The sequence below is a fragment of the Rhinichthys klamathensis genome, unplaced genomic scaffold (genome assembly GCF_029890125.1).
Source record: "Rhinichthys klamathensis goyatoka isolate OS25496 unplaced genomic scaffold, OSU_Roscu_1.1 h1tg000206l_1, whole genome shotgun sequence".
Classification (NCBI taxonomy): domain Eukaryota; kingdom Metazoa; phylum Chordata; class Actinopteri; order Cypriniformes; family Leuciscidae; genus Rhinichthys; species Rhinichthys klamathensis.
The window spans coordinates 2,165,582-2,178,555 of NW_026606731.1; the positions used below are offsets into that span (position 1 = coordinate 2,165,582).

Sequence of the window (12,974 nt, forward strand, 5' to 3'; positions counted from 1 at the left end):
AAATTTAGCAATGCAGAAGATCCATCAACATTCATATATATTTTATGCAGATTATTATTATATTATGCAGATGCATTTTGAATCAAGTTTCCAGGACCAGAATGTACTAGCGTACAGTGACCAGCTGGAGGAGTGGTGCACATTTATTCGGCAACCTTGTTTGTCTGGCGATGGGTCTGCTACATGAATGAATGAACAGGCAGTGTGTTTAGGACCATGGGGGAAGGGTGTGTGTGTGAGCGTCCGCCGCAGCCCTGCCCAGCCTATTCTTTCTCCTGACGTCCTTCCTTGATGCCAGTGTCACACGCTGCTGGGGATGAACATTTTACAGCGACTGTACAGTTTTTATGTTTGGGAACATTGACATTCCCTGCCTCTTCGAAAAGGATATTGTTCAGTGGTCTTTGTTGGGACGGGACTGTGCTCGAGATAGGCTACGCTTAATAGATTGTATTTCGTATTGTAGGCTATCCGCTGTTGTATATTTATTAATATATTGTTTTCCTGGAAATGTACACAGATGCCTCTTTGAAGGGGACGCTGTGTCCGTGGGAGTGGTTTATTTTCTCTGGACAAGCCAGACTCATTGAAAAAAATGAGGATGTTTTCCCCTGTTTGATGCTGCGGTAGCGATTTTTTTTCTTTTCCTCTTCTGTTCTGCTTTTGTTTTCTTTCTCTCTGTCTCGTGGTCTACAATCGTTGACGGCGTATTCTTGAGGATTCAACATACATTTCTGTAAAACTGACACTGTATGGACTGTTGGATGGAACATTTTCGTTTAGCTAAGTACAACATGATCTATTGTTCCGGCTAGCCAAACCTCCACAGACATGAGCATCATATAGCTTTTTATTTATTTATTTATTTTAGCTTTGTTCACATCCCATCAGCATTGCGTATAAAATCAAGTAAACTTGACCAAAAATGAGGATTGTTTAAAGAAAAACGCTGTATTGGTGGTCGGAGAGGGCAGCGATAGCCTCGCGATACTGGCTCGGCTACGGACTGCTTCTCCTGTCTGTGCTGATTCAATTAGCAACTGTACACGGACCGCTGAAATAAACCCAGTATTGCTGTAAGCTGAAGCTCCAGGGACGATGTCCTCACGCGCAACGCTGCAGCCTGGGAACGAAAGGAATGCAGACCACGTAAGTTAAAAGCTTTCTTACGTCATTTGATTAGAACGTTTGTCGTCAAAATTAGCGATGGGAAGTGAGACTCGTTTATGCGAATCGGTTCTTTCAAAACAGTTCGCTTAAAAAAAAAAAGGTTCAAAATAACATTATCAGCTACTCCTTTACGTCATCACGTAATTATTAGGACATTCTAGAATGACATATTATTAAATGTGCTGTTTAGTAACATAGCTATTGCTGTTTATTACGTTTTTATTTTTATTTACGTTCTTAACAGCAGTGGTGTTGTAATTTCATGTGTCCTAGTTCGGTTGTTGCAATCACGATTCAGCTCATAAAGAGTCGAAAACGAAATAGGCCTATAATTTGTATTGACTTTAAACAATTCAAAACATTTGACAAAAAAGTATGTATTGTTTTGTTTTATGTTTGGATTAAACTGCCATGCAGTCATACTTTTGTGACATAAAGTAGGCTAGCCTCTAACACGTAATGTTCATTAGTAGGCTATTTCTGTTAGTTGGCTATTAAAGTATCTTTATTTGCCAGTTTGTCAATTCATCGGTTCACTCCAAATGCTCCTATCATCAGTAACGTTACACAGTTCGTAATATGAGTCAGACAGGACCGAAAAAGAATCGGTTCTCAAGAACCGCGCTAACAATTCATAAACGAATTCAGTACGTCGAACCGATTTTCCGAACCAGTTCAGCCGATTCATTGAAAATATTCGAGTCTACAGAGAGACTCGTTAATCGCTAGTCAAGAGCACTGGCATGAAGCCAGAAGTGATCACGGAGCTCAGCTGTAGTTGTTAGTTGTGTTTGTGGCTGTTTGTGTATCGGAGTTGCATTGACTAAACATGAATTTTTAAATTAACAACGTCCTGCCACTCCACGTCCTGCCACTGTCACAAATGACACATTGACACTATTGAGGGTATATCTACAACGTTTTTATCGTTTAGATCAAAGAATTTAAATCTTCCACAAAGTTTAATTTGTGGAAGATTCATTTGCAACCTATGTTAGGCCTATTCGTGTCCTGGTGCAAAATGGTACTTGTGTACTTGTAAGTGATGCAAAGTAAACTCACTTCTTTGTGAATCAGTGTGAATTCAGCTTTCTGAGGCCGAGCTATACACAAGTTTATGAGCCGTTTCCGCTCTACATCCTAAACTCCTCCCGTCGATGCAACCCACTTCCGTTCTGGCGGTCTGGGTTTGTTTTGCTAGCTAGCTTCGACAAAGCGCTGATATCGCAGTGACATAACAATTACAACATGAAGAAAGGTGGTTCGGGAACGATGTGTGTGATAGTTGGTTGTAAACACTCGAGAAAGCACCTGAACGAGTGGTTAGATAGAGAGTTCTACGACCGCAAACCAGCTACGAAGAGGTCCATGCGCTCCATTGTTTACACACAAACACACTCACACAGTATCGCGCCCGCGCCTCTCTCTCACACACAGTTCGATCGCCTAATTATTATCATCATGGCTCACACACACACACACACACACACACACACACACACACACACACACACACACACACTTTGCACTCTAGCTAAGAAGCCTATGATATAGTTCGGATCGTCAGGAGGACATTCACTGACAGCGCGTTCTCTTTTGTCTTGTCGCGCATGAGTGGTTAAAGCATTTGCGTGAATAAGAGAATGGTCATAACCCTAGCAAAAGGATGACAGAAAGAACAGATGTTGCGTTTGCATTAAATATTTTAACACGTTAAAGCTGGACAAAAATGAATCGGGAAAATATTTTTCTCACGGCCGCACGCCGGAGATCCGGCACGGTGGCGAAAAGTGATTGCATTATTTATTGCAATAAGTAGAGGCTTCAATCGTTTTGTTGTAAGTAGAATAGGCTACTGCATTTTAAGGGGTTAGTTTCGACATTTAAAGGTATTTTAACCGGTAAAATGGTTGGTTGGTACACAGCAGGTAAAACAATGCAGAGTCATAAGGATAATTGCAAAAGAGATCATGTCTTTATTTATAGCTCAGCAGTAAGTCATGTTATAGGTTACAGTCCGTTTTCCAAATACAAACACGTATTCCATCCGCAACAACATGCTTCTTTTATTTCCTATAATCATGTAAATGTCTTCCCTGATTAAGCTATAAACTGCAAACACTTATTTAGCCACAATTGTTGTTATTATGTTAAAAGAAACATTAAAGTAACACACAGATACATTTGCTATTACCACGGACATAAACTGATAGTTATTTGCACGTTATGTCTGTTTTATCTAGCTGTGTATGACATGACACAACCGACTTTGTTGCTGTGCAGATATTGATATGCCTCGACGGCTTTCAGATTGTCCAATTGCTTTTCCATCTATTGCCATGGATTGCACGAAGTAGGAGCAAATCTCGCTGTACGTTATGCTGGGCCACGTCGTCATGTTAGTGTTCTGCACTGAATTCGGGTGGGGGATAGTAACGCCATCTCCAGTCGTGGAACCGTCGCTGTGTACACCGGCAGACGCTGTGTGCAAACCTCTTCCGGCGGAAATGAAGTGCATTTAAGTAGAGTTATGGCGGCGCCCATGATTTGGCGCGTAAACTTGTGTATAGATTAACAGGGCTATAAAAACCATCAACATTCAGATTAGTGTTTGATCGATGGGCAGTTTTATTTCATTTTACTGTTGCCCTTCCCCAGTCTGGAATATTTGGTGACCTCTTTGTGCATTTGCCAAAATGGAATAACATTTATAGTATTTTTGTTGTATTTTAATTGAAAGCTTAAACAGTTGCCTTTGGTTTATGATGTGAACAAGTGCCCGACATTTCATTACAACATTCTTAACACACAGAGCATATCAAAACAACACAAAAACATGTTTGCAAGGTAGCAAGGCTAGGTCTACCTTATTTAAGCGCACAGTTTATAAAATTGAAATTTGTGGCTTTTGTCTACTTGCAAACTTGTATACCAGTTTATTTGATTAAAAAGTAGTCAAATTGACTTGTGCATTATAAATTTTAAGTCATGAAAAGAATGAAATGTAAATTAAAAAGCTTTTGAAGTGAGTCATTGATGTCAACATTTTCTTTTATTTGGTTCCTTCCTTCCATGAGATATGTTTCTGGAATTTGTTTTCATAATGTGGCAAACACCAACAAGTATTTATCTGTGGCCAATCATGTTGACTGTTGCAAATATGGCTTTCACACATTTTGTAAGAACCTCTTCTCTATTTCCTCCTCAAACTGTTCTGTGTACTTATTGTTACCAAAGCTCTTTATAAGTGGGATTTCATGTCAGGTGTCCATCCATTTATCTGGCTTGGGTATTAAATAGTTCTTTAGGAGATGTAAAATACATCTGCTGTACACATTGTTACATGACATTTCAGAATTTGATTGCTTTGGAGGAAGTTGATTGCTTGTATTTATTGCGACTGTAATCTAAAGTCGGATTATATGTTATGCAAAAACTATTAACACACAAAGGGATCCCTAAACAGCGACTTAGTGGAGATGGTCATAGACTGAAAAATAAAGAAGCATACATAAAGAAAAAGGGAGTGGTTGGATACATGAATGATTGAAGATAGTTGAAAAGTTTGCATATTTTGCTTCAGTTATCCAGCACCTCTGCCAGCACAGACACAACAGTGTGGCATGTCACACAGAGGCACTGCGAGACCTAATCTAGAATGATGAGAGCTGATGTGAAGCGATGAGATAGCGAGCAAAGCATACACAGTAGGAAATGTGTCTACCGATCTGGGAGGTTATTAAAACTCTCTGTCTAGCCATGGAACAAGAGTGGAACGATGATGTCGGAACAAGAGTGGAACGATGATGTCAAAACATAGAGCCTGCAAGTGAATCCACAGATTCCATTTAGGGCAGAGAAACATCATGGGTCAAGAAGGAAGCCCAGAATGTTCAGTGGTACATCTAAAGGCATTTGTGAAAATTAATTCATGTTCATTTTTGTGAGGTCAAATTTTTTCTATAATTGCAGCCATCTTGATAACCATCACATTGTAACAGCTTATCCAAAGGAAATGGTACAAAATAAGATGTTAGAATTGCATCATTTTGTTTGACTTGACCTAGACTCTGTAAATTCGCACAAATGTTGATTTTGATTATGTGTTGAAGCTTGGAGCTTTCACAAAGGAGCAGACACTTTAAATGATGTCTATATCAGCTAAAAAATCTCTGGTTTGAAAGGATAATTATTCACGTGTTAGCTACTGTGTGGACGTTTAACTTATGCTGAAGTGTCGAAACATCAAAAGAGGAAACTGATTGGTAAAGTAATGCGTAATTGTTCACGCATTCGGCTTCCTCATTGCTGATCTGTTACGTGTTTTTACACTCTAACACGTCATTTACAAAGACATATTTTCAGTGTTTAGAGATTTGCCCCTCCCAGTCACAGTGAGGTAATGAGGAAAAGGATAGATACTATTATTCTTCTGTACATAAGAACTAATGGTATGATAAGAACATGATTCCTAAAATTCTGGATGATTCTGATAAGCTGATAAATGGAATTCTACTGCATTGTATTTGTACTATTTTGTCAAAATAAATTTGAATTTAAACTTTAACAGTGACTGATACAGATAATAAAGAAATCTCTAACATTGGCTGATAACTGATATATTGTGCATCCCTAGTAAAGGTGCAGTCACATCTGCAAATCTCCTTTGTTTGAAAGTGACTTATGTGTGGGTGGTGCTTCATGTATCACTACACTACTACTAATGAATGGACAATGGACTTTTTTTGCCCATGAAATTTCGCTAATGGGACCGCACCTTAAGATGAATAGGCTAACAAGTCTGCAAAACCACGTGCTGTTCCTGGATGTGTAGCACCTACCACAGTGCACATCATTCTGAAGGATCCCAGTGTTGGCTGAAGTTTATTTTCAACCAGATCTGTCTTCATTTTAATGTAACAATTTGATTGTTTCATGAACCTGTGACAATTTATTGAACAAATTGCATGGAATTAATGAAAATTAATGAAAAATGAAAGAGATTTTTGTTGAATGATGGAGTAATGCAAACTATATTGCACCTGGCAACAAACCAGCAGGGACAGCAGCAACATACAGCTACCGGTAGTTTACATCTAAAGAGAGGTTGGAAATGGTTGTTAAAGTCTGTCAAATAATTCATTTTTATTATGACCCCTTCAAGAGAAACCGTAACACACTATCACACCCTTTAAAAGATAGTTGTAAGTTAACATTATACCTCCACTTTCAGCCAAAAGAAATTCACTAAGAGGATTGGTTTTTCATTGTTCCTCAGTAAAGCAGGAAAGCTGATCCAATGTAAAGTTCAGATAGGCAGGGGTACCACACGCCTGGTGGCTTTTTTTGAGGAACTAGTGAAACCTAGGCCTAGACACTCATGTTCTGAATAAAGAGGTCATTGTGTCTGCTGTGAAGAAAGCAAAGAAACTGAAGTTGAAGGCGCATCTTTTATAAAGAGCATTTGCTTCTTGGTTTGTCTAAGTCTGTGGCATGTCTTGTTCATAGCGCTACTAGTTTGTTGTGTTAATGTTACTGTGGTAAATATCTAGTCCAGTATATCAGTGTCTTCAAGTCAGCCTAAACTAATACATTATGTTGTCCACCACAATGCAGTTATCATTTGGTTTGGCCAGCTAACATGTTTATCTAGTCGAACCTTTAACTCTGAGCATGTTTTTGAATCAAGAGGGTGTTTAGACCATGAGCGACAATCACACAATCAGCATGTTTTTTGTGCTAGTCATTGTGGCACCCCCTGTTTCGTTGCCAAGCCAATAGTTGCTCTTGACAACTGATACTGATGTTGTCTCCTTGTGTGTTTGGCTAATGTGTGTGCGGGCACATGAGGGGGTTATGTTACTAGTTGATGGGGAGGGGGGTTGCGGAGTACGGTTAGCAGATGGGCCTCAGCTGGGGCTTTTTGTTTGGCTCTCTCATCTGATGCCAAGGTGAGACTTTTGCTCTGTAGTCATGAGGATTGCTGCCTGTCTGTGACTGCGGCACCATTAGTTATTCAGATGTTTCACTCATGGCAGAGACACTTACTTAAGGGTAACAAGTAGCATAAGGGCTAATAGCATTTCAGTCACAAGGCCTGCCACAAGTCAGTGTTGAGGCAGTGTCTTAGAATTTGGTCATCTGCTGAATAGAGCAAGATTGCATGTTCATTTAAATATATTAATCTCACAATAACCATGTGAATTATCCATTTTTAATATTAACCTGTCAAAGTAGGACCGTCATTTAGTTAAACATTTTATGTGTTTAATTAAATGCTATTCTGATGTGCTGAATAATTTATCATAGTAAATTGTTTAGGTGGGATATTATTGATACAGATTTACAGATTCAATTTTATTCCGATTCACAAGCTCTTGATTTGATTTTCTCACAGTCACAATAACTATGTAAATTATCCGTGTTAACATGAATCTTTCAAAGTAGGACTGGAGTTCACTTAAAAATGGTATCATATTAATTGCATGATATGCTGAATAATTAATCACAATTAATTGCCAGGAATGGATGTTGATACAGATTTCCATATTCTATTTGATTCTGATTCACAAGCTTGTTAAAAATTATCCGTTAAAATTAAACTGTCGAAGTGGGACTGTCATTCAGCTAAAATGTTATCAAATTAATTGCATGATATGCTGAATAATTAATTACAGCTTTTATGCAGGGCTGGGTACTGATGCAGATTTCCAGAATCAATTTGATTCTGATTCATAAGCTCTTTATTTGATTTTAATTTTGATTCATTTAGGTAAATTTCAGTTATAATGTCCATTTTGCTTGTGAGGAAATTCTTTCTCTGCTAATGCTCGGGAATTGGGCTACACTGGTTATGTAGTATGTTTGTTTTTGCATGCAGCCTGTTAATATTGTGGCAGATAAGCAAATCTTTGAGTAGACATTACAAAAAGTGGCTTTAGAAGTCAATATATTGTTTGTTTTATTTCCATGTCAGTGAACATAAGCCTATAAAGAGTGAACCAATAAATCCTTTTACACTGAATCTTAAGAAGCCTAAAGCTTTTTTGCAAGCATTTACTCTGGGAGCCACACCAGAAAACTGTTACAAAAGGCAAGCAAAACATCTATCCAAGACAGGAAACCATGCACGTTTGAGTTTTGGCTGGGTTCTTCACACCTGGCTCAAGTGTACACCTGTTTCCTCACATCAACCTCACATGTACTTTTATCTCACATCAACACAATATTGCATAGTGATGTTGTGAACGACTAAAACTCATTGTTGTGCATTAATTTCAAGGAAACGCTGTGAAAGAAATCAGCACAGGGGAAACTGGTTTGCTGCAATGCCAAATGCAAAGCTTCACAGGGCAGGGCAGGGCAAGGCAGGACAGGACAGGACATAGACCCCTGTAAATGGATTTTGGGAGTAAGTCATAAGATGCAATAGCAGGATGTGTGTCTGGATGGACTGACCCTGACCCATCTCTACCCCCTTCACATGTGCTTCTATCCTACCACGAGCAGGATGCAGGCTAGATAGGCAGTCTATTGTCTCAGTCTGGGGTGGGACTCTAGAATCATGTTATTATATAGAATTATGTCTTGGGCGCTGCATAGTCCTATCAGGTCTAGATCAATACATATTTTTAAATCTGCAGTTATAATTAAAGGGATAGTTCACCCAAAAATGAAAATTCTGTCATTGATTACTCACCCTCTTGTCGTTTCAAACCTATAAGACTTTCTTTCATCTTCAGAACACAAATTAAGATATTTTTAATGAAATCTGAGAGCTTTCTGTCCCTCCATAGACCGCTATGCAACTACCACTTTGAAGCTTCAAAAAGGTCATAAAGAGATTGGTTTTACAATCTATAATTAGTCCAAATTTTCTGAAGAGAAACAATCGCTTTATATGATGAACAGATTGAATTTAGGCTTTTATTCACATAAAACATTCATCAACGCACACATCAGTTATGGTAAACGGAAGCTCAAGCATGTTTGCTTGACGTGCGAAAACCAAAGAGGTTAATTCTCGTGTTAAGCAGCACGTTTGAGCTTCTGCAAGAACCAATGAGGTTCATTTTCATTAAAATTTCATTAAAAATATCTTCATTTGTGTTCCGAAGACGAACGAAAGTCTTACGGGTTTGGAACAACATGAGGGTGAGTAATTAATGAAAGAATTTAAATTCTTGGGTGAACCAAGCCTTTTAGCTCCTGCATGTTGTTGAACTACAGACTTCATCTCTAAATGTACAAGATACATACGGAATTGAACATTTGAAGGATTAAAGAAGAGTCACCTCTGTGTTTCGTAGCAAAAGCACAATGTAATATTTAGTGTTGCTTGCTGAAATTATGCATTCAAAATCCAGTAATTTCGATAGGAATCCATACAATCGGAATTTGAAGATTTGTGTTCAAGTTGGTCATGAGAATTCACTCCGTTGAAATCTGCTTAGTTTGAAAGTGACTTCTGTGTGTGGACTGTGGAGTGCTTTATGCATTGCTACACTATTGACTGTGAATAATAGATTTTTTGCCCACAAAATTCTGCTAACATGACCACACCTTAAATTAAATTTTTGCAAAAATCAGACAGGTATGACTTTGGGTGCAATAAAGCGTTTACATGACTTGTCTGATGTAAATCAGACTTTTAAAGTGCATGTAAACACTAAGTGGGAGGAAACTGAATATCTAAATGCATCATCATTTATTATTCTCTATAGCAAGGTGCTTTCTTCCCCCATCTAAACCATCTATTTCAGTGACATATTGCTTTCACTGAGAAACCCTCTTCCTCTACACCCTGCCCCCACCTTCTCATATAAATTGCAAGGGCAATCAGACAGAGAGCAGCAGTGGAACAATCAATGTGTGTGGCTTGGACAGGGTGGGGCAGTGGGCGGTGGTGGAGGAGGATGTGTGGGTGACAGGCGAGGCGATGAGGTCTATGTCAGCATGAAATGGTCAAACTGTTGGGGATAGGGGGTGTGGGGATGTAGAGTCACTAAAAGAGCCTTATTGGTGTGAAAAGATGTTCCCATTACTAAAATTTGAGCTCATGAGACTATAGAAAATATATCTGCTCATAAAGATGTACTATATGTAATATATCCTTATACTCTATATAGAATGTACACGCAATAAATCAAGATAATTTTGTCAGAATTCAAGAATAAGATGCATTCTGTATTTGTTTTTTGATTATTCTGTACCCACATAGAATGATCAGTGTCCGGCTGAGAATGCCACATGCGTCACATTGCATCACATTGCACATGCAGTTTAGTGTCGCAATGCATTCCTGGATAGATTAGATTTAAGACTTAAGATCTTGGAACAGCCGGACATGAAACATGTCAGCAATGTATAGCAAATCAGAGATTAGCTTTTCTTGGAGAAACCACAAAAACGTATACCTAAAGTATGTTGAGATGTGAAGCAGTGTTATTTTTAGTGTATACACTATCATTTTTAGTCATTTTGTTTTGTGCTTTATTTTATATTTCTGTTTTGTTTTCATTTATATTTATTTGAGTTTTAAGTTTTCGGACTTTCATTTCAGTTATTTGAAAATAATTTTTAGGTTTAGGGTTTTCAGCTAATATTATATATTTTTTTAATTTCAGTTTTATTTCAATTAACAAAAAATATAACAACACTTTTAAGTGTACCCATCTAAATAATTTTCTCACCTCTTTTTGATCCAGACATTTATGACATTCTTTCTTCTGTGGAACACACACACAAAATATATTTTGAAAAATGTCTCATTGTTTGTTTGTTTGTTATTCGTACAAGGAAAGTCACTGAGGTCCAATATTTTAAACCCTATTGACCTTCATTGTGTGGACAAAACTTTCTTCAAAATATAATTTAATGTTCCAAAGTCATAAAGGTTTGGAACAACATGAGGGTGTGTAAATGATGACAGATTATTCATTTTTATGTGAATGTCTTGAAGCTGAATTTAATTACATTTTGCAAGATTATGAATTCATGTGCTGAATATTCTACACTGAAATAACATTCTCTTTTATTGAGCTTGGTCATCATGAGTAACGTTTTCTCTTTAACCCCCAGCATGCCTCTCTCTCAGCCAGTCGTTCAGAGAAGGGCTCGGGATGGTCGAGTCGCTCACTCGGAGCCCGTTGCCGGAATTCCATCGCCTCCTGCTCGGACGAACTGCCACACATCGGCAACTACCGGCTGCTCAAGACCATCGGCAAGGGCAATTTCGCCAAAGTGAAGTTGGCACGCCATATTTTGACCGGCAAGGAGGTAAGATGTATATTAATGTGGGGAATTAAATGAATAAAGAATGAATAAAGGCTCCTCTGATTAGGTAAAACTCCTTGTTCTGCTTTGTGACCAGACTGGTCTCTGCTGTACTTTTTGAGCCAGATGACATATGAAAAATGTCTATATAAAAAAACGTTACATTTGCTCATCTGGTTTGTCACACTTTGACCAAAAGCAATTATGTTATCAACCTACTGAGGTGTGCGCAGTTAGCATAATTTAACAGGTGATTGCTCCTTTTATATCCAATTTAGTTGTGTCAAGTCAATGTGTCAGCTGCATTCTGATGATTTTTAACTTTGTGTCTTCTCAGGTTGCAATAAAAATCATTGACAAAACCCAACTCAACCCTACAAGCCTTCAGAAGGTAGGAACTAGGTCATAACCGTTGCACTCTTGTAAGCTTGTGATCCTAATTATGTCTTTGCGCTAATGTTTATCTGCACTCAGTGCCCGAGCCATAAGGTCATATCGAGGAGCTTGTTTTGGTCAAATTGTATTTGATTAGACACTGTTTAGCAGTGGTCAGTAAAAATGTCAACTTTGACCCCATGGCTTTGATTTGCCACCATTGTTCTCTGAGGTGGACTGTGGTCTAATGCTGTTGTAATATATCTGGAGCTGTCTGAGCACTTTATCTGTGTGAAATCTGAAAAATACAACAGTGAGCTGTTTTTGTCCTCGGTTTAGTTTGCAGCTAAATGTATTAATTCACTGGAAAGTGGCAGGAAAGATAAGATAAGCAAGTCAAATAAGAGAAAGCTGTTGAATTTGATGGAGCTAAGTTGTTTCTTCTTTATAGGCACGTTATCATTATTTTGCACTTTTTGTTTTTAGCTGATTTGTCTTTGTGAAGATAATACAATCTACATCAGTTTGAGTATTTGAAGTTTATGTGCTTAATAACACGCTAAAAATAATAAATGATGTTTCTAACCTAATCTTTATTATTTGTTTTATGTTTAATGTTGTCTGAGGTACATCACATTAATTGAATCATGATTAGGATTTATCCATCTTAGTGCAAAATATTCCTAGCTGTTATGCATATGGCTTGATGACTAGGGAATTTTGTGTTAGTGTGAGAAAGTGTGTGTGATAATCACACCTTTAAATGTGAGAAGTATGGTGTGCTGCTTCATTCTGAATTTTGTTATTTCTAACACAGCATTTCAGTCCTATAGATTATTATTGGCGCTAAGCTCTGAAAGTTCTTCCAGAATATCCAAGTGTAATGCGTTACTAATGACTGTCAAGAAGATTAATATGTATGTAACAGCAAGTTTTAGTAAGATGATGTGATGGCACACTTAAAATAAGAGTTATATTTGTTGGTAACAGTTTATCTGTGATGTCTTGGTGAGTGATGTCATGTGGGCAACTCAAAACCAAAAGCAAATGATGGGTCAGAGCAGAGGTGTTGTGTACTGTAGTATATTGTGCTAGGTGGGGCTAAAGGTGTTTATGGTCTCTGCAGGGATGTATTGGACACTGCAGCAGAAATG

The 12,974-nt window shown here is 38.0% G+C and overlaps 1 protein-coding gene across 10 annotated transcripts in view; it reads left to right on the plus strand.

The window, feature by feature from the left end:
* Nucleotides 1–220: 220 nt before the first annotated feature.
* mark4b (MAP/microtubule affinity-regulating kinase 4b) overlaps nt 221–12,974 on the plus strand; it is a 43,911-nt gene continuing 31,157 nt past the window's right edge. For 6 of the 10 annotated variants that reach the window (XM_056263392.1, XM_056263393.1, XM_056263396.1 and 3 more), the window contains exons 1-3: nt 223–1,149; nt 11,251–11,448; nt 11,783–11,836. In XM_056263392.1, coding sequence (XP_056119367.1) covers nt 1,099–1,149; nt 11,251–11,448; nt 11,783–11,836 — 303 coding nt within the window. In that variant the 5' untranslated portion in view covers nt 223–1,098. Of the gene's footprint in view, nt 1,150–11,250; nt 11,449–11,782; nt 11,837–12,974 lie in introns of all 10 variants that reach the window. The other 4 variants (XM_056263394.1, XM_056263402.1, XM_056263397.1 and 1 more) reach the window with 3 other exon arrangements.